The sequence below is a fragment of the Corvus cornix genome, chromosome 10 (genome assembly GCF_000738735.6).
Source record: "Corvus cornix cornix isolate S_Up_H32 chromosome 10, ASM73873v5, whole genome shotgun sequence".
Lineage (NCBI taxonomy): Eukaryota > Metazoa > Chordata > Aves > Passeriformes > Corvidae > Corvus > Corvus cornix.
In genome coordinates this window covers 19,580,030-19,601,768 of record NC_046340.1, presented here as the reverse complement: position 1 = coordinate 19,601,768, position 21,739 = coordinate 19,580,030, and the positions used below count along the sequence as shown (strand labels likewise).

At 53.3% G+C, this 21,739-nt stretch overlaps 1 protein-coding gene across 3 annotated transcripts; it reads right to left on the bottom strand.

Annotated features, from left to right (window-relative positions):
- Positions 1–451: 451 nt before the first annotated feature.
- On the bottom strand, positions 452–20,287 carry PKM (pyruvate kinase M1/2). Of its 3 annotated transcripts, none has more exons than XM_039557528.1 (11): positions 20,178–20,287; positions 14,627–14,796; positions 14,167–14,258; positions 11,104–11,235; positions 10,728–10,914; positions 9,673–9,943; positions 9,262–9,412; positions 7,829–7,981; positions 4,023–4,189; positions 1,798–1,979; positions 452–1,233 (listed from the first exon to the last, which is right to left on the bottom strand). In XM_039557528.1, exons 2-11 carry the CDS (start codon positions 14,775–14,777, stop codon positions 1,127–1,129), a joined length of 1,593 nt encoding a protein of 530 aa, XP_039413462.1. In that variant the 5' UTR covers positions 14,778–14,796; positions 20,178–20,287; the 3' UTR covers positions 452–1,126. The 3 variants fall into 3 exon arrangements, with proteins under 3 accessions (XP_039413462.1, XP_019149169.2, XP_019149168.2); XM_019293624.2 differs by lacking the exon at positions 20,178–20,287 and adding an exon at positions 15,008–15,065; XM_019293623.2 differs by lacking the exons at positions 4,023–4,189; positions 20,178–20,287 and adding exons at positions 4,626–4,792; positions 15,008–15,062.
- Between the last annotated feature and the right edge of the window lie 1,452 nt (positions 20,288–21,739).

Here is a 21,739-nt window from a genome sequence, read left to right as displayed (position 1 = left end):
CCGGGCTCCAGGGCCGTTCCTGGCTCTCTCTCCCCCAGGCATGGGCCCTGCAGAGCCCCCAGCCCTACAGCCTCCTCCTTTGGTCCCCTGCCAACTCCAACAGGGCCTCCAGCCCTGCAGAGTGCTCCCTTGGCCCCCTAACCCCTGTAGAGCCCCTCCACCAGAGCCCCCTTCAGCCCCTGCAAGCACCCCTAACCCTAGCACACTCCTCCACTGTCACCCCCTCAAACTGCAGCACATCCCCCCAACCCCTGCAGACCCTCACAGCAAACCCCCCCCACCCCCATGCCTGCAGATCCCACAACAGCCATCCTGCACCAGAGCCCCACCCCAACCCTTAAGCATTTCCCAAACCTTGCAGACCTCCCCAGCTCCTGTAGCCCATCTCCACCAGATCTCCCCCTACCCCTGCAGACCCCTCACCACCCCCAGGGAGCAGCTCAGGCCGGCAGGTGCTTCAGCTTCTCTTTATTGATGGACAGTTGTGCTCTCCCACCCCAGGGCCCATCGGAGTGCTGGGTGAAGGGGAGGCTCTGGGGCGGTGGGGGGACACGACTAACACAGGAGACAACGCTGCAAGGGGAGCACAGGAACCTCTTTGCGTGGAGCCAACACCCTTCTCCTGTCCCCATCCCAGAAACAGCCAGCTGAGAAAGGCTGGATCTGCCTTGGATTGGGTCTGGGGAGGCATGTGGCCATACAGGAGGGAGGAGTAGCAGCTTGCCTCGAGCGAGGAGGGGTCCAGGGATTAACCACACACTGCCTCTCCCCTTCCCCAAAACCCCACACCAGGGCCATGGAAAGGAACATTTCACACCCTGAGGACAGTCACCAGGAAGAGGGGTCCCAGCAGCATACAGGAACCTCCTACACTGACTCCAACACGTATCAAGGCAGGACTTTAACTACAGGAGAGGTTTTTTAAAAAACTAAACACTTCAAGTATATTTTTTTTTTTAGTGATTTAAGGTCTCTTGCCCCTGCTGCTGCTGCACTGGGTGGTGTTTAGCAACCTACATCCACTCTAGGGACAAGGAGAACAGCGCAAGCGATGGCTGGTCTAATGCAAGGGGAGAGGGGGCAGTGGGTGGGGAGTGGGGCGGGGGAAGGAAGGCCCAGTGGGCGCTCAGGGTACGGGCACCACGCGCATGGTGTTGGTGTAGCCGGAGCCGGGGCGCCAGCCTGTCAGCACGATCACCAGGTCGCCGCTCTTGAAGAAGCCACGAGCCTTGCCTGCAAGAGAAGAGGGAGGTGTCAGAGCCCAGTCCCATCCTGGCTCCTTGCCATGGGGCAACAGTGCTCGTTGCCTGCTCCCTAAGCCACCAAGGCTGCCTGTGCCATGGCAGTCAGGGCTCCAGGAGGGTATCAAAACCCCACCTTCCTGCTGCCCACCCATCTGAGACCCTTGGCCTCTGCTTTGGGGTTCTCTGCAGCACAGCTTGAAATTCCAAAGCACAGGATTTGGAGGTGCTGCAGGACAGAGTCAACCCCACTCCAGGTTTCCCTTCCCCCTCAGCAGTGGTGAGTGTCACAGTTCCATCACTCATCACCATAAACCCAACCTGGTCTTCTGTTGCAACCTCTTTAAAGGCAGCTGTGCCAAGCCCACCACCTCATTTCCCAATCGGATGTGGTTGTGCTCATGCAACCACCACCCGTTTCCTGTCCGGATCCGGTTACCACACAGGCAGCCAGTTCCTCTCTCCCCATCAGCGTCCCCAAAGTACCACCAGGTGCTCAGGGTCACCACGTCCCACCAGAGCCACGTCCCGGGGCAGGGGGAGCGCTGCCACTCACCGACATTCATGCCCAGGGTGACGCGCAGGTCCACGTCCTCAGCCCAGGCGTCCTGGGCGGGGTCTTTGCAGAGCACGGGGAAGATGCCGCGGTACAGGTGGGCCTGGCGCGCCGTCTGCTCATTGCGGGTGATGGCGATGATGGGGGCCCGCGGGCGGTACCGTGACACCAGGTGTGCCGACCTGCGGGGAAAACAGCCGCGCTGGGGCTCCACACACCCGGCACTGCCTCCAGAGAGGACCCCTGGGAACGGCCCGGGGGAGCACGGCAGCGCCAAGGTCTGTGTGTCAGCCACGAGGGCTCCCCAAAACCCCTGGAGGGACATGACTGGTCTTCACAAGAGCCACTCACCAACCAGCCTGATGCTCTGCTGGATTCCCGGTTAGGCAACTGGGCAGACCACCACTGGCTGTCCCCACTGGTGGTGACAATCTCCTCACCTCCCAGTTTAGCAAGTGCCATCAGGGTGTTTTGATCCCCGAACAAGCCTTTACTTGTCTCTGTTGCTATGTTAGGGTGGCGAGGTGCCATTTATTCCGGCCTCTGCAAGCAGGCCTTGGCATCTCAACAGGGGTCCCTGAAAGTTCCCTGTTTAGAGGAGCTCCCAGTTTACAGGGTCAAAAGAGCCGGTGCCAGCAGCGCTGCCCAAAGCATGCCAAGGAGGAAGCCGTCTGCCTCCCAGCCACCTGCTGAAGCCAGCAAACAGGCCAGTTCCTCCACACAGAGCTCTGCTCCTGCACCCAACGGGAAGCAAATGAAACAGAGGCCAGAATTTATACTGGGAAGTTGGGCACAGAATCCTTAAAATGCTTTAAAATAGCAGCAGCACAGCCTGAGTGGGGGCTAGACTACAGCTTCCCTTTCTCTGGGGACTGCTGAGGGAGAGCATCTGCAAACAGACAGATTCAAACTGCAAGGCTGTGGCATCTGCAGCTCCATCTTTCCAATGGACATGCTGGTGTCTCCGTTTGCTTTTGCAGCCTCGTTTAGTGGAGCCAAGCTCAGCAACACTCAGATGCAAAGTCTGCTGCTTAAAGCAGGGGCCAGCAGACTGCTCCAAGCACCCAACCACACGTGCCAGCTCTCAGACAATCCTTCCCATACTGTCCGAGCCACCTCCCAAGAGATCCAGGTACTCACAAGAGTTAACCAAATCCACAGCTAAAAATATTCAAATATCAGAGTTCAAATCTCTTTAAAAAGGTCAAGTGTAAGGTTAGAACATTTGACAAACATAGAAGCACGAGGGTATCCAGAACTCGGTGCTTATAGTTCCCTCCTCATCTCTGCAAAAGTGGCTGCTCAAAATCATTTTAAGCTGTACATTTTGGTGAAGGTTTCACCGATGGTCCAGATCTTCAGGTAGGTGATGCCCAGCACACACAACCACACCTCTGCTGCTGCACTACTGTTCTAGTGTGAATCCAGCGTGAGAAATCCTGATTTCCTTCCAGAAAGCAGTCTGAGACTTATGGTTGGACGTGCTTTGGGAGCAGGCAGCCCAGTTTCTCTAGATGGAAGAGCTGATCCATGAGGCTCCAGCCAGCGCCCTTTCCACAACTGGAAGAACAAGTCTCTGCTTGGCAGCTGTTGCTGGACAGAAATTCCAAACTACATTGTTCCAGCGCATCTCACCTGCAGCCACTGAGCTCAGCTGGTGCCTGCCAGATGCCTGCCTGTGCAGAGAGTTACCTGCAGGCACAAGGAATCCTGGAAGAGGAAATTTCCAACTTCCCTGCCTACCAATCCCAGGCTGCGCAGTCCCTCTTCGCCCCTTGGGCTCAGGCAAGCAGGGCTGATGACTGCAAAGTCCAGCAAGGGACCGATAATTTGGATGCTGCTACAAAAGGCCAAAGCCATGATTTAAAAAAAAAAAACAAAAAACCAACATGATTCTGCATCCACTGAACTTCTGCCTCACTGTTACATCGATGATTTCTTGCCAAGAAGTTTGAATTGAAGCTGCAACACTTATTTTCCCTTGGCTCTTCCAGCTGGCGCCGCTGCCACTTGCAGCAGTGAGGGGAGGCCGGGCTCGGAGCTGGTGCCACGCTGGCAGAGGCAGGCCGAGGACTCAGGAGTGTAGGGATGTGTGTCCATCTCCCAAGGAACCAGCACTGCCAGAACCTAACTCCACCGGTCTCTCAAAGCTGTGTTTTTGGGATTCTCCTTCCCCCACCCTGTCACATAGCAGGCTTGACCTGGGGACACCTGTCCCCTCCTACCTTCCAGACTTGGTGAGGACAATAATGGCCCCGCTGCAGCACTTGAAGGACGCTTCCACAGCGCCAACTGCAGCGGCCTCGGTGGGGTCGCAGTTGAGGGGGGTCAGACGACGCAGTTCCTCAAACAACTGCCTGTGAAAGATGGCGGCTTCGGCCTCCCGGGCAATCTACAAGAGCAACACGCGTTCGGAGACAACACTCACGGCAGGCGCTCGGGCACGGGGCAGGGCGAGGTGCTCCAGCACAGGGTGCCACATCGGTACTGCCAGCCTTTGACGCTGGCATTAATCAGCGAGCCCAGACTAAGCTCGCCCCAATGGCACATCCCTGCAGAGGAACCACTCGATTCTCAAGAGTTCTTTTCGGAATAGTGGCACCTCGCCCTGCCAAGCCCACACTCAGGTGACACTCATGCCAACTGCCAGGCACTCTCGCTCTGCTCCTGCCTGCTGGGGTCCCTCCCTGGCACAGGGTCAGCTCACATGGCAGCGGTTATGCAAGGTTGGCACGGGCAGCGAGCCGCTGGCCAAAGACTGCAGTGTTAGGGTGGAGCGTGTTTTTGCCACGGAAAGGGCTGGCCCAAGCCCCCTCTCTGAGCCCTACCTGCCGGACTCAGTCAGGACTAGCAGGGCTGCAGCTAAGCACTTAAAAGAGGCCTCCACCGCGCCCGCCGCCATGGCATCGGCAGGGTCCCTGGTGTTAACATTGAGGCGTAAAATTTCTTCGAACAGCTGACGATGAAACATTGCGGCCTCAGCCTCGCGGGCGATCTGCAGGCCCGAGTGGGAGGGAAGAGGAGAACAGGGGAAAGAAAAGGAAACAGAGGAAAGATATACCAGAGGAACATGAGATCACATTAACTTGCTTAATTGTCATAGTAATGCATGCAAGAGGGTATTAAGGTGAAGCTGTGAAGCTTTTTGGCTCTCAGGTTTTGACTTTGCTAAATGCAACCCAGTCTAAGATTCACCATACCACGGAACCGGCAGGCCCCAGTCGCTGGGCAGGGATTCCAAACATGGCATTTCTGTTTTATTTGGGAGTTCCAGCAGAGCAGGCACCCACAAATTACTTTTTAAGGGCCAGAACAAGCCAGCTCAGAGCCAGATGGTGCTTTATCATGTCTGCTTATGACCTCCTTGAGAGACTCTTGTGCCACCTACCTGCCTGCCCGTGGTCCTGCTTGCAATTCTGTAAGAAGGAATCTCTGGCTTCCTTTCCCAGACTCCCAACAGCACAGAGTGCTGCTGGAACAGTTTTCATGGAGCCAACATGCAAGCAACACATTTTGAATGTCATCCCTGAAGGTGGGAGACTGTTCTCTCAGCCCTGTTAAGATTTAGTTTAAGTTCAGGGTCAAGGAAGATTTGGCTCACCTTAGGAGCCAATAAAGATTTCATCTGAGAGCCAATAAAGCTTCACATCCAAGTGGGATACCAACTTCCCTTTGGTAATAGGGAAATAAAGAGGAACAAGTCTTCCTTATAGGGTTGTCATTGTGTGCATGTTGGGCTGTTTGTGCAGTGCCAGATATGGACAGATGAGAGGGACAGAACCACAACTAAGGGCTTTGTGTTCTGGCTGAGCATTGGCAACAGGTTCACCTGTTCATCCCAGAATCCTGGGAATCATCATGTTTAATCATCTCGGAAGGCCTGACAACCCGATAAAGAAGGCTTGCAGAGACTAGAAAAGCATGCAAAGGTTCATGATCTTCTCAAGGACAACTTCACCCAGTTACTCCACAAAGTGAGCAGCTACTACACAAAGCATGACAAGTTCATGTTAAATTAGAGACTGATGTGCCATTACTGTGAAAGCTCTGGAGTTAGCAAAGTCAGAACTTTGCTACTCTAGTGTTAATGAATTATTTTATGTGATGCTGGGAATTATCCCTTCCACAGTTATCAGTTTAAGCCAAAGTAGTTAAGTATCTTATGTCTAAAAATAACAGGACACAGGCGGCAGGCCGGAACAGCAGGCCAGTGCCAACTTGTCCTAAAGCATTTTGTTACTGCTGGATTTAGATAAAATGGGAGTATTTGCATCACAACACTTACTGCAAATGCAGGAGCTGGAAGCCAGGCAGTTTATTTTCAGCTCCTGGTACAAAGGCAGCAGCTCCATGTAACATAGAGAGCAAACCTGATTTTAGAGGGAAGTCTGCACTGCCCAGGTGTAATGGAACATGGGAATACAGGTGTCTGCTTTGACAGTGGCTGCAGAGGGGCACAGCAATCCTTAACTTCACCCCACAGCTGATCTGCTCAGACAGGAATGGCTATAGAGGGTTTCCAGTTGGTGAATGGGTGGAGATTCTGGGGAGGTGGGAGAAAGGAAAATGGAGAGGCTGTTTAAACCTTGGTCCCATCAGGCAGCATAGCATGGCCAGGCTGGGCTCTGAAGTGTGGATCCTGGAGTGGAATGGGAAGGAAGCCCACTCCCACCTGCAGCAATCAGCCTGCCCAGTACTTGGAAGTTTGCTACTGCCCACTTCAGATGGAAACATCCACCTGCTCCAGCCATGCTGCAGATCTCCAGACCATGGTTACTCAGGGCACTGTTGCTGGGCTCAACTAACAACAAGTGAATTCACTCAGAGGAAAGAGCCTCACTGTACTGGCATGTGCTCCTACCGTAAGAGTTGGCACCTTGCTGCCTGGAACATCTTACATTTAGTCAATCTGTATTTCAATTTCTGCAGAGTGTTAAAGCCTTCAGTGTTTCCCCAGGGGCCCTGGTGGAATGAACACCACCACATGCCCAGGTCTGTAGAACAGGGAAGCACATGCAACAGATCCTCAAATCAAGCTACAGGTACAACACAACCTGCCCAGGCCAAAGAATTAATGCCAGGATGGAAACCCAGGCACAACTTTGCTGCAGCAAGTTCCCAAGTCTCGGTAGGAAGTCGATCCTTGTGATTTAGGGGTTGGAAAAGGAGGGAGAAGCTTTAAGGTGCACTGTTAGCATTTGGCCTGTAAAGGAGCACCACTGCCCAGTGATCTAAGTCATATTTTGCATTTGCCTCGTGCAAAAAACACCACTCCATATTGAGGTAAAATATGTTTAGGTAGCACACTGCAAACCAACACTGGCTGAGTTGATTAATCTCTAGAACCTGAATTGCAAATAAAACTGGTAAGAGTTAGAACGTGTGAGTTACCGCTGCTGTGATTCACAGCACCAGTAACTGGGGAGCAGCAACGCTCATAGGTACTTGACATCAGGCTTTTATCAGATGAAACACGAACTTGAAGCAGAGCAGAAGTTTCTGGCAGTTCAGGCATGTAAAAATATGGTGCTGTCAGTACTCATGCAATAACCCCCCCCAACCCCCAGCACACAGCAGGTGTTGAATGCAACAGTGCTGTAAATCACCCTCAGGAACCTCCCCACCCCCTCCCATGCAGGACTCAGCCAAAACCTTTCATTATCTATAGATAAACTGCTTAAGCAGCTCCTTGACCTTGCAGAAGTTTAAACCCACTGCAACGGGACATTGGATTAAATCTCTGTCGAGATAACAGCAAAAAGAAATAGGAAGTTTTGTATCTCAGCATTGCAGAGCAGCTCTCAGCTCTGCTTGGCAAGTTTGGAGCACACAAAGTGGGATGCCAGGCCCCTAGGACCATGCTTGTTCAAAAAAAAAAATCACCCACAGCAGAGTGTGAGTAAAGAAATGGCTACTTTGGGCAGCCGGGTCCGTCGAGGCCTTTGAGTGGCCAGCTCAGGTGGCTGGCTGACAGCAAGGTGGTGTCCCTGTCCCCAGCAGGCAGGGCAGGGCAGGGCAGGGCAGTACTCACAGCGTGCTGCATGCGCACAGCCTCCAGGGGATAGTCTCCCTTGGCTGTTTCCCCAGACAGCATGATGCAGTCCGCTCCGTCCAGGACGGCGTTGGCGACGTCGCTGCCCTCGGCACGTGTCGGGCGAGGCTTCTTGATCATGCTTTCCAGCATCTGGGAGAGAACAAACCCACGGGCATCAACACACTGCCAGAGGAAGCAGCTGCACTTCAATGCTCCTTGTGGCTCTGGCAGAAAGTGGGGTGCAACCTAAGGACTCCAAGAGTTCCCCATGGGTATGGAACAGAGAGGGGGTCTGGGCCCTAAACCAGCTTTGATTTAAAGCTTCCACCAGTGAGGAAAACAACCCATTTTATTTTATACCCATTCCACATGTACTCCTTTTCCAGCCACACAACATCCCAGACACAATACTCCAACCTTCCAATTCAATTTCTCAGCACAAGGCTTGGCCTAAGGAACTCAGAGCTCTTTAGAGCAGAATGTGGCTTTAGACATTTATGGAAAGCTCAAAGGCAGTCATACGTTCTCAAATTCAGGGATTTTATCATCTAGAAATCATTAAGAGCAGGGTCTGCACCAATGAAGTCAGCTTCATCCAACACAAGATTTCAAATGCTTTGGACAATATGTACAAGGTAGTAAACTCAGAACAGTTAACTCCACCAGCTTCCTAAGCATCCCCACTTAAGAGAGTGGAAAACAGGACAGCTTTAGTACTTTCTAATCCCTTTCTGCACCCCCAAGTCTGGCCAGCTCTCTTGTCTTCCTCAGGTGCTCAGGTTCCCCCAGCTGGAGCTCACCACTTGCTTCACCCATGAGACATTGCCTGAGGCTGTGTTCCAGCTGCATTTCTGTAGCAATACAGGAAAAAGGAGCATATGCCACTGTAAATCCAGAACCTTGTTCAGTGACTGCTGTCTAAAGACAGTTTTCACTTCCACAGCCTGGGTGCAGAGCAAGGACAGCCAGGAAAAACCAGTCGTCCCAGTGCCCAAGGACTGCACACATGATCCCTACAACTCCTGGGAAAAGAAGATGGATCCTTTACTCAGCTCCTTCTGAAGCTGCAGTGTGGGTGGCATTTCCTAAGATACCTGGGAACCCCAGCAAACCTTCCCTGTCAGGCACAGATGCGCTGCCACAAGGCGCCAAGGAAAAGCACGTGCCATTTTTCCCCATGAATTTGCAAAGTCAGCCCCAAAGGCTCATTACCACGTGATGTTTGGAGGTGTATAACCTTTGGCAAGGGGTCCTATAACCTAACTGGAAAAGATCCCAAACACAGAAATGCCTAAATATGAGCTTTTCAGCTATGAGCAAAACCTCTCTGCATCTCACTCTTTCACCAATGCCATCAAGCCATGGCTGCCCCCAACATTGCCTCCAGGCCAGACTCTGGCAGTGAGGAGCCAATGGTGCGCTTCCAGTACCTGAGTGGCACAGATGATGGGTTTGCCAGCCCTGTTGCAGCGCCCAATCATCATCTTCTGGGCAAGGAAGACTTTTTCAGCCGGGATCTCGATCCCCAGGTCACCGCGGGCCACCATAATGCCATCGCTGGCCTCCATGATCTCATCAAACCTGACAGCGAGAAAAGAGCTGTGTTAGCCCATTTGCTCTGCAAGGCACCTTCCCATCTGTTTGTCCTCCTCTGAAAGGAGCACACAGGCTTTCCATGGGCTGCTTGGGTTCCTGCAGTGCCAAGGAAGGAGGAAGAAAACCAGGAGCAAGGCACAGCACATATCCAGTGCTACACAGAGCTGTCTGAAGCCATAAAGAGGGAGTGCGAGATGCTTTATTTCAGTGTGACAAACCCAAAGTGCCCCCTGCACAAAGCTCACCTGCGCACACCCTCGTGGTTCTCGATCTTGCTGATGATCTTGATGTTCTTTCCCTTTTCCCCCAGCACCTTCCTGACAGCGTGGACATCGGAAGCCTTGCGGATGAAGGAAGCGAACACCATATCCACGTTCTGCTCCACACCGAATTTTAGGTCCTGAATGTCCTTTTCGGAGACGGCGGGCAGGTCGACGGCGGCGCCAGGCAGGTTCACGCCCTTCTTGCTGCCGAGCATGCCGCCGTTCTCGACCTCCGTCATGACATAGTCCTTCCCTGAAACACGCGTTCCCACGGTCAGTGTTTACGGCACAACTCCCACACCACCTCCCTGCCTGGGAACTGCACTGCCAACAGCGGCACACGCGATAAAAAGCACATCCCATCTCCTCAGAGCATTTCTGTACCACACGAGCTTGCAGTTTACCCTTGGGAACACAATAGATTGGTCTAAAACAACTTCTAGGCTGCTCCTGAATAAGATACCAGCTGTTGCCTGCAGGAGGTTGGGATTGCCTCCCCCAAGAAAAGCTAGTGGGTTGCAGTTCTGCACACAAAGCTCTGCAACACCAAACAGAGCACTCCAAAGCCTCACCTCCCACTCCCTACATGCTCACTGATTAGAGGCTTGAGGCTAGAGCAGTTTAGGCAGCACTATAAAGGGAGTATCATGGAAGTAACCTTGCCCCTACATTACCAGTTAAAACTAGTTCTGTCTGTAACTACAAAACCCAGGCTCTGGGCTGCAAAACTAGTTAAATCCTGTGTTAAGAGCATGAATTAGCCTGGCTGATCATGAGCACTGGTATGGCCCTACCAAACATTCCCCTTTCAAGATGGGGTTTAAATGCCTGCCCAGTGAAACCCAGCTGAAGTTAAGTTTTTGGAAAGTTCCTACACTTGAGGTAGAGAAATTTAGCTCGAAGTCACACTGTAACATCAAGAACCGTGTTCTTTCTTTAACACACAACTGCAAGCTAAGAAACAGTTACCGGAGGGAGAGCGCAAATACCTCCTAAGGAAAAACCAAACAGGCAGAGCTGGAATGGCTGTTACTCACCTTTCTCCTTAACCAGCAAAGAAATCAGACCATCATCCACGTAGATTTTGCTGCCAATTTCTACAACCTTGGTGAGATTCTTGTAGTCCATCCAGAGCGTGTTCTCATCGCAGTTCTCCATGAAGGCATCGTCCAGGGTCACTTTGAGCGGTGAGCCCTTCTTCAGCTCCACTTCTGCTGTGCCACTCTGTGTCACAACAAAACCAGTAAAAACCAGCACACCACCACCTCCCAGCCCACAGCAGTTTGTCCAAACTTTTGGGAGGTGGTTTGTTACCTCATTTCCTAGGATATTTTTTGTTTGGAAAAGGCCACAGGCTTAACATGGTATTGAGTCTATGCGATGAAAAAAGTGGGATTAAAAAACCCAACTTACTCCCTTAATGAGTCCAGTTCGGATTTCAGGTCCCTTGGTGTCCAGTGCAATAGCCACCGGTCTGTAGGTGATGGGATCAGAGGCAAAGCTCTCTGTGGCTTCTCGCACATTCTTGATTGTACCCTCATGATACTGGCAAAAGGAAAAAAGATGGAAATGTTAAAGCTGGTTCTACTCTGCTGCTTACAGAAAAGATCCCTGTGCACCCCAGAGGCTGCCCAAGCTGACAGCTCTGCTCTCAGCTTCAGTTCTACCTTCAAAATTTAACCCACACAAAGCTTCCAGTATAGCAGAGTGCAAGGATACAAAGGCCTTCCTGCCACGAAGGTGGAGTCTGGAAGTTATCTGGCTGTGCCCTCAGCTCTAATTCCAGAAGGACAACTCAAGGACACAGTCCCAAGGCCTGGCTGGAGTGATTTTTCCATGAGGACACACATCTGCCAATTGAAGGCAGCTCACAATTGAAGGCCTTTAGGAGTCACTTTTCTAAAGGCTTTCCTGAACACCTGCCTATTCAACACAGCAGAGTATTCACAGCACCAGCAGCTGGATAATTGTATGCATTGAAGGACACCCAACAGCAGAAAAATGTCACAGTGCCACACACAGCTGTGCTCCTCCTCCCATCAGAGCAAGGGAAGATGCCTCTGTACACTGCCAGCTCCCACACACTTCCAGCCTGACTCACTATCAGTCCTGCAGGTGGACAGGCTTTTTGGCTTAAATTCCCAGAGATAAAGGATTTGCTAAAAGAATGTTATCCATGTAAATATATACAGTTTATTTCCAGACCCAAAGCAATCAGGACCCAAAAAGACAGGACTTCAATACTCCAGCACCACACACCTGCCTTCCACACCTTGTTTGTGAGAGCATTTTGCTAAATGCTGCCAGTTTCAAGACAGTTTTGTGAGAAAACCCATCCCAGCTCCCTCAAATATGCTACAGATGGCCAGCAAATCAGTTTACTTTACTTGTTTAAACAACATTAAGAGATAACCTTACCTACTCACAACTAGTAAGAGTTGTGTAACACTTGACAGACCTCAGTAGATAAGACATACCCTTTCCCCTCTGTGTCATATGGGCTGATGGAGTTTGACCTGACTCACCTGGCACACCTGGTTCCCCGTGCCACTCACCCACCCCAGCACGAGCCCTGCACGCCGACTTGGGTATCACAGGGATGACAAGCCAGCACCAGGAAGGTGAGGCTGGAAAAAGCCATGCTGAAGTTCACATGTGTGCCCTTGGCCAGAGATGCCCAAGAGCTGATTACTCTTTAGAGCACAACATGAGTCAGTTTTTTAGAGCAGAACATGAGTCAGTTTATTGACTGAGTGTGCAAGCTGGGACTGAGATGGCCTCGACCTTTCCAGGCACTGCAGCTGGGGTGGATGCAGCACAGAGAACATGCTCCAACACTGCTACTACACTTATCTGAACCCAATCATCTGGGATTTTTCCATTTTAGTTTCCTACCAAGGACTAACTGGCTCCTAGGAAGCCTGACTTCCTGAAAAGCTACATATGCAGAACGGGCATGCAGGCAGAGCCAGAGGTAAAAGCCATTTTTATTCCATAAAAAGGAGCCAGGCAGGTGCCAAAGCACCTCTGTTAAAGCTCAAGTCCCGGTAATGCTTTGGGGTGGACATGAGAACTGAAGCACTTGTGACAGATGGAAACTCTTTGGGGCTTCACTGGAAACTGGAGCGTTTTGGAGGAGCCAGGACAGGACACAAACTTAGGACTGGCTATGGCTGATGGTCACACTCTGCAGGCCACAGCCAGACCAGAGCCTGCAGTCAGCCTCATCGGTGTGAAATGTGCACCTAGACCTCACACAAAGCAGAAGGCCACGCTCCCTGTCCTCAACCTCAGCTGAGCTCACAGACCGCAGCAACTGGGCAATAACGGTGTGAGAATTCCCAGCTTCAGCCTGGCCACCTACTCCCTGATGTGTCACCCAGCCCAAGAGCCACCTGGCCGCAGGACTTGACTCCTGGGAGGCAGGAGTTACTCCACACTACCCTTTCTCCAGGCTGATTTCCCAACTGCAAGGCATGCTATCACACTATCCCAGGGTGGTTAGTCAAGGTCTGATGGTTGCCCACAGTGAAGTATCAGCCCTTTCGATCCTGACACTGCCCTGTGCCCATTAAAGGCCACGGGGTTGAGAGGCCAAGCTGTTACACACCACGAGGCTCATGGGTCACTAAGTAAAGCCACCTACAGCTGCTACTGGGTGACATTTTGAAAGCTGGAAAGCAGCCAGGGTTAAAAAAAAACAAGAAACAAAACCTCAGCAGAAAGGCTCAGGGTGGCATTTCAGGCAACACAGAATGGGATCCTCAGCTCCTCCAGTATCACTGAGGATCTCAGCTATCTATAGCAGTAAGGGCTTGACTGTCACAGAGCGTTGATTTCTTTTGACCTTATTCTTCTAAGCTCACCACACCACGTCCCAAGCTCCATGGTAGGACCTTCCAGAGTGCCAGGAATGCACCCATAGCAGCCAGTTAGCCAGAAAACCCAGGAGCCCATTGTTCCCACTGGGAAGTAATTACATCAGATCACTAATAACAGATGCCTTTTGATCAGGGTTATTCATCGATTGCCTGCCTGCAAAACCCCCAGCAACGGAACAAGGAGTGAGATGAACTGATAGTGTGACCTCCTGCAGAGGTGCAAAACAGGGACAGTTCTTCTCGGCTTCTGCTGCTAACTGGGAAGCAGCAGCTCTGGGAACAGCAGGATGTGAGGAAGAACTGAAGGATTTCACGGCAAGCAGTTGGCCCACAGTGTCAAATACCAGTTACCTGGCTACCCGCTCCAGGGCAGGGTGTGGAACTGAACTGCTTTCAAAAATGGCTCAGAAAACACACTTCGATGTTATCAACAATGACGCAGGCTCGGTATGTACAACCAGCGTGCTTTCCCCAAAGGCAGCTATTTGACCTCCCCAAACCAAGGATGGTCTGGATGAAGCTGCATTTTCCTTTTCCCTGAAGGACACCATCAGCAGACAGACAGGGGCTATAGCAGCTCAGACCCTGCCCTTACCTCATGGGTGCCGTGAGAGAAGTTGAGTCGGGCAACGTTCATTCCAGATTTAATCATTTCCTTCAGCTTCTCCACAGAGCGGGAGGCCGGGCCTAGGAGGAAGAAACAGTTTGAACATTAACTTTGGAAAAATAATGAGGTAACCCACACAGACCAGGCTGTTTCATGTGGAAGAGAAAAGGTAAATGGATACAGCATTACTCAGCGCTGCAGCAATAAATATTGTTTTAACTTGCCCACTGAGTGCAGCAGAACCAAAGCAATTCCCATTTCCTTGGATACTGGATTCACTCCCAGCAGTAACACAGGTTAGGCAAACATGGGAAAGTCATGCTCCTTCACCACACAAGTTTAGCCCTGGCAAGGGATGAAAGCCAGATTCCTCTCACAATTTCCCTAACAAGTTTCACCAAGGTGTGGGCTCCTAGCTGCAATTCTCTCCTATCTAGGAATGGCCTACCAATGGTGCAGATGATGCCGGTGTTTCTGGCAATGGTTGGCTCCGAGTCGATGTCCAGGCGGCACATGTGCTCCAGGAAGGTGTCTGCCATGGCAGCGTGCAGCTGCTGGGTCTGGATGAAAGCAGTCCCTGCATCGTGGTGCTTCGACATGGTCACTCGATTCCTGTGTCTGGAAGGGAAGAAAGCGGTGCCAGGTTTGGGAATCACCCACCCCAACTTGCCCACCAAGCAGAGACACCAACACCCCCACGTGATGAATATGGAGGTAACAAGAAAGCTGCTACTGGATCCAACTATCTTTATGTTCCTACTTGAGAGTCTTAACAGGCAAGACATTTCTATTTCCATGTCATCCCCCACGTGGACCGCCCAAAGCTCACCTGCCTTCTATGCAGATGTTCCCTTCATAGCTTCTCTTCATTGCCAGTCTTCCCTTGGAGCTACACAACGCAACAAAATTCAAGCACTTGAGTGCGCAGGCAGAGGTTCTGCCTCCTCCCTCCCAGCTCGTCACTCATTTCTCCTACAGGCCTCAACTGCACTTCCCATCCCACTTGGGACCGGGGCAGCTTGGCGCTGGCGTGACTGCGGCACACCCAGACACGGGCAACCTTCTGCCCAGGAGCACCTAATCACGGCAAAGTCCACCTAAGCCTAAACCCCATCCTTTAAGCCCAGACAACAAAGCAGACTTGAGTTGATTAAACACAACACCTTGGCAGAGAACACACAGAAGATTGAAAATTTAATACACTCAAAGTCCCTCTTTGACTGAAGATGCTGTGGGTCTCCCCCGCCCCCTGCACTCCCCTTCACCCATAGCAGCAGAAATCTATCACAAGGTTTAAAGCCTGTTGTATTTTTTGTTTTTTGGATTAAAAAACCTCTCTGAACTCAGGCTGTTTGTCTCCTCCAGACTAGAGAGTCCCCACAACAGCAGGACCAGCCTGTAATCCCAAGAGGAAGCTGAAGCTTAACAGTCCACAGGGATGGGAGGACATTCATTTCACAAGAGTACCAGTGCCCCAGGCATTTCTAATTGCAATAATTTTGTTCTCAAGTAGCAGTGGCAGCTAAAAGCTTTTTGTCTCTTGGGCCTGCCCAGGCTAGAATCCCAGCATCACAAAAGCCTCCGGTAAAAGAGTGATGCAAGGTGGTGGCTATTGGCATGGGCAGAGCACTCATTTTGCCTTTCAAGATTGGTTTGACTTCGAACTCCATGCCCTGGGCACAAAGGCAATATTCAGAGCACACATGAGCTGCCTTCACTTCCAAGATGTGCTTATAGAAACATGAGCTGGGGCTCAGCTAAAAGCTGGGACAGAGCAGGAATAGAGCTGGGCTTTTGTTCTGCCCACCCCAGGCAGACAAAGCACACCAATAAACCACGGAACGGTGTGAGGGGCACACACCAGCCAGCTCAGCACATCCAGCTTTGACACAGAGGCACCAATAGACCCAAAAACTCTGCCAGAGCTGGCAGGACTGAGTCCAGTGAAGGGCAGGCAGGCCATGTCCTGCCAACCTGCCCGGTTTCGTCCCGGTGCCGCAGCGGCCCCGCTGCCTGGCCCGATGCTCCTCCCCTGCTCCGCAGCCCTTCCTCACGTACGTGCAGATCCTCGCGCAGGCAGCCCTGACTCACTCTCGCCGCACTGCCATGCGCCACAGAGCAGCCAGGCCAGCAAAAACCATAATTTGACCTGGCAAAGCCTCTTTTCCCTCAGCCCTGCCAGAAGCTGCTGATTCACCGGAGTCACTACAAGAAGGTCTGCCCACATAAAAAGCCCAACAGTCTTATTATTATAGGAAAACCCTCTGGTCAGTCCTAAAACATTGTGTTTCAGCCCTCTAACACTTGCTGCTGCACTCTCCGACACCTGCAGAGCAGCATCAGCTTCCTTAGATGCCAAAAAAAACAAGCCTTTGCTGGGAAATCACCTCCACGCACAGGGAATCAGGTTTGCACAGCTTCTAGGAACAAGAGGAATACGGAACAACCGTAACCCGACGAGGAAACTGCAGCCAGAGCATGACTTGGAAGCTTATAAAAAATAGTCAGGTGAATTCTCCCTGCCTCATGGAAATCCCCCACCCACTCAAGTCATTTGCAAATGTAATTTTAACACCCTTGAAGTCTTTATAGAGAAAGGAAAAGTTCACTTCCCAGCCAGAATCTCCTTCACAAGATTTTCCAGCAGTTCAGAGGGCTCAGAAAAATCAACCACAGACACAGTGACCTTGTCCAGGGGCGAGAACAGAAACGCAGGACCCAGAAAGTATCCCGAACACCCATCTGTCCACAGCACCGTGCCCACGACCACCAAGAGTCACTCTTTAATACTCCCTCCTGCCTTCCATCACTGTGCATTTACAAGGTGTCGATTGAATTCTACTGGAATGACCAGTCTCATATTTATAACAGGAATGTCTGGCATTTCCCACTACTCCGCTTTTTTTAAAATCAAACAGAGGAGTAAGGACTTCAAGGACACCAGAAAACACGGAGCACTCAGTCTGCGCAGTGAGGAAGGGGGGGTGAGCAATATCCTACAGTGCCTGAATGTTTCCATCACTGAATAAACCTGAATTCATTCCTCAAGGAATAACGATTAAATCACCAAATTTATTACTTAGCCTGCCCTTGCCTCAGGCAGGGTGTCTCAATGATGTCTGGTATCTCCCCAGCTCCTGAATATTTCAGATAAAGGCAGCTGAGGTCAGGACTGGTTTTACTGCAGCCAGGCAACTAATTCCAGCCAGCTCATCCCATGGGTCAGATGAGAGAAAGCCTAAAATCACGGTTTCTCCGGATATGCCCCTTGGGGATGGAGAAAGGAGAGGGAGCAGCAATCCCCACCCAGGGCCAAGTCTTTGCTGTTATCGGTGACAAAGGGAAGTGGAAACTGCAGCAGGGGTTGTCCCCAGGCCACGGCGGCAGAGCTGTGTCACTGCCTGCAGGAATTCCAGCCAGAAGGCTCCCAGGGGGTGATGATTCGGAATTTACTGGTCAGCCTCACTTACACAACCTCATGGACACTGCAGAACAAGGCTGCTCATGCCCAGTGTCCCTGCCCAAAGGCAGAAATGGTTTGAGTTAGTGCTCAGGGCAGGGTTATGAAACGAGGCAGGCCTTCAGATTCCCAAAAAAAAAAAAGCCTAGGAAAACATCAGCTTTGTTCATTCCAGAAGCTAAAGGCACTCAACAACAGAGAAATGCAGCTCTGCAGAAAAACAGGATTTTACCCTGGCCTGGCATCCCCTCTCCCAGGGAGGCAGGACAGCACAGTCCTGCCAGGCAGACGGTGCCGGAGGTGGTGTCTCGCCGTTACGCAAGGACAAAATGGCCACCCCAAAATTCCACCCCTTTTCTGCAAGCCTGGATGGAACCCAGGAGCCACCACCTGCTCCCGGCTGGACGATGCTCTCCCCGGCATTGAGCTGAGGATCCACGGGAGGAGAGACCCACAACCGAGATGCCTCTCCAGCTTTTTGGAAATGGGGAACAGGAAGGTCAGGCTGGCTCAGCTGAGCTGCCCTCCCTGGAAGGCTTAACTAAAAAAATAAAGAGGAGGTGATAAGCATCGGATGTTTGGTGACGAGAAAGACTTATCTCGAGGTAATTTGTAGGACACACCTACAGGCTTAACCTTGCAGAGGACAAGGAGCCTTTTGGCCTGGCAAAAAGCACCTGGCTGCCTTCAGGCAAGCTGTAAAAGCCTGCTTTACACGATAAAAGAAAGCTTGGGGGTTTTCTTTTTACATTTAACTAGGCAGAAGTGTAGACCACTGTGCTGCATCCCCACTCCAGGACGGAGATGGCTGCACGTGGCAGCGCCCCGGTACTGCAGCCCCATTCCCTACGTGCCATCCATCACCACCCGCTGCGGCTCCATCTTCCCCCGGGAGAACAACGGCCAGGCGGGAGATAAAGGACCAGCACGTGCTCCAGCCGGCCTGGGAAACGTCCTGTTCCCATCAAATTAAATTAGCAACTTGTTGGGTGGAAAGGGAATTAAGGCCGGTGGTAGATCGCTCCAGCTAACAGCAACAAATAAAGGTTTTAGTAGCTTCAGATGGATAAAGGAGTAGGTAATCAAAAAACGCAGGCTGCTGCAGACTCCCCAAGCTTTTGATCTAGTAAAAGCGAAGTTTCTCGGAAGGGTTTCACAGGCAGAAGTCCCCGGTTCAAGCACGTGGCTCGCAGCAGTGCTTCCTGCCTCGCACAAAAACCTTCTGCTTAATCCGCTGATGGGCTGGAAACCCGGCCCATTAACCTATCGATCTCCTTTATATTAGCCAGAATTCTGCTCTATAAATGAAATGTCGGGCATGAAATTCTACTCCTCAGAGTTTTGTTGGGTTTTTGTTTTTTTGGTTTTTGTTTTTTTTTAATTAAGCACTCCTAATTGCACAAGACCCCGGACGTGTCTGAGTAACCAAAAACCTCTTTCTCATCGCACCTTTGAGCCAAGGCAAGTCACGATGAGCAGCAGCAGGAAAGTTAACACTTTAACATGACAAAAACCTCCATAAAACACTGATTTTTTTTTTTTCTTAACCTGGGCCTCACCGATACCGAGTTGCTTTATCAGAACAAAGCAGGTTTTTAGAGATTGCCGTCTACTTTTAATAGTCTGAGGAGACACTCGGGAGGTTGCCATTGTCCACCGACAAAAGCGCTATTCATGCCCTGGTAGCCCTGTAAAGAGGGTTTAAACACGTTTCAAAGGTTTTCACAGTTCGAGAGACTGTCCAAATCAATTGGATGTGTTTAAGTAGGCACAATTACGGGAGAAGATTAATTCAGAAGGGGCCTTCTGTTGCTGGGGGGGCCGGGAAGAGGCTGCAGCATCAGAGGTGGGTGCAGTGAGCCGGACGCTGATTTGAGCTGATGCCCTTCGGGGAACTGCCGGCTCTTAGGCGAGTGCAGGCACAGGGCGGGGGGGCGGCGCAGCGCCTTACTCCGTCTGCCTCTGACTCAGCCTCGCAGCAGCTGCTCCGGCACTGCCCGGCCAGCAGGAACCGGGCGGCAGCCGCAGCGGGGCCCTGCGCTCCGTTAAACGGCACGGCCGCGCCGCACACGCGGGGCTCCCCGCTCCTGCGTGTTCCCCTTCCTACACCCGGGCCCCCGCACCACAGACCGGACCCCCGCCGCCTCCCCGTGCCCGGAGCGGCTGTTTCCCGGAATGGGCCGTGGGGAGATGCCCGGCGCGGGCGTTCCCCGGCGCGGGATCGGAAGGGATGCTCGGAGCGGGCGTTCCCCACCGTTGGGTCACGGGGGGATGCTCGGAACGGGCGGTGCCCGGTGCGGAGTCCCGGGGGGATGCTCGAGGAGGCAGAGGATGGGACGCGGGGCTGGGGCCGCCGGCGGCCACGTGCTCGGCGCCGCGAGCCCCCCGCGCGCCCCCTCCTCAACCGTCCCGTAGGGCGCGCGCCCCCTCCCCTCAGCCGCCGCCTGGGCGGACCCTCTCCCGGCGGCGGAAACACGGGGAAAGCGGCGGTACCAGCGCGGCCAGCCCCGCCGCTCGCCGCCCCTCAGGCCGCCGTTACCTGCCGCTGCTCAGTCACGCCCCTGGCACGTCCTCTCCCTCCGAGCGCCGCCGCCGCTCTGCGCACCGCCCCCACGCCCCGCCAAGGTGATCCCGGCCGGCCGCACCACCGCCTCCCGCGGATCCCTCCGCCGCCCGCTCCGCCGGGGACCACAAGGGGCGGGGCGCCGGGGCTACTTTCACGGGCGGACGCACAAAGCGGAGGGGGGAGGCGCTGAGTCACAGCACGCGCCCGGCCGGCCAATGAGGAGGCGGCGCAGCCGTCGCGCGCGCGGACGGTGAGTGGTCGCCGCCTTAAAGGGACCGCGGCCCGGCGCGATGCTCTTAAAGGGGCCGCGGCCCCCAACTCACACCGAGCTCTCCAATTCATACTGACCCCACGCAACTCTCACCGCGCCCCCCCGGCTCACACGGACACCCCCAACTCACATCAAGCCCCCAGCTCACACCTCAGGGGTCCCTCACTCTGGGGGCAGCGGCTCTCGGTGTTTTGGGGTGCTTTGGAAGGTCCCGAGACCCTCCAGTGGGGACACTGGGAACGAATGTGGGTGCTCCGTAGTGGGGCCACGAGGGCACCGTGCTGGGGACACTGGGGACACGAGGCTGGAGATGTTGGGGACATGGTGATGGGGACATGGTGATGGGGGCGCTGGGGACGCTGTGCTGGGGTCAAGGAGAGACCAGGCTGGAGGTGCTGGGGACACAGGGGACACTGTGCTGGGACCACTGGGACCACTGTCCCAGCCGTGTGGGGACCCAACATGGACACCGTATGCCAGATCCATGAAGGCCCTTGGCTGGGAATAGTGGGGACCTCATGCTGGAGATATTGGGGACATGGTGCCAGAACCATGGGGACCTTGTGCTGGTGACCCATGACAGTGGCTCCACGCTGGGACTGTGCTGACACTGGGGACATGCCATTGACACAGGGATCTGCCACACAGACCCCGTGCTGGACTGTAGGGACTCTGTGACAGCCATCTGGGGACCCAAAATGGTCACTGTGTGCTGGGACCACAGAGGGATCCTGTACTGGGTACACTGGGGACCCTGTGGTCCATGGAAGGGACCAAAAATGGTCATCCCATACTGGGGGCTGGGGGCCCTGTACTGGGAACACCGTGGACTGTGTACTGGGGATATTGGGAACCCTGTGCTGGGCTGTGGGGACACCGTGACAGCCATGGAGGGGACCCAAAATAGCCACCCTCTACTGGGGATACTGGGGACACTGGGGATGCCGTGCTAGCAACACTGTGCACCCTGTACTGAGGGCACTGGGAACACTGGGCTGGGCTGTGGGGACACTGTGACATACACGGAGGGGACCCAAACCGGTCACCCTGTGCTGGGGACACGGGACCCGTGACGGGCCATGGGGACATTGTGGGGGACACCCGACACGGGCACGCCATGGGGCGCCCTGTGCTGGGGACTGCAGCGACCCCAAGCTGCGACGGGGGGACCCTACACGGGGCACTCTGGGGTCACCGGGGTCCCCGCCATTGCTGCGCGCCCGCCGAGCCGCTGCCCCGCCCCCGGCGCTTCCGGGGGTCCCCG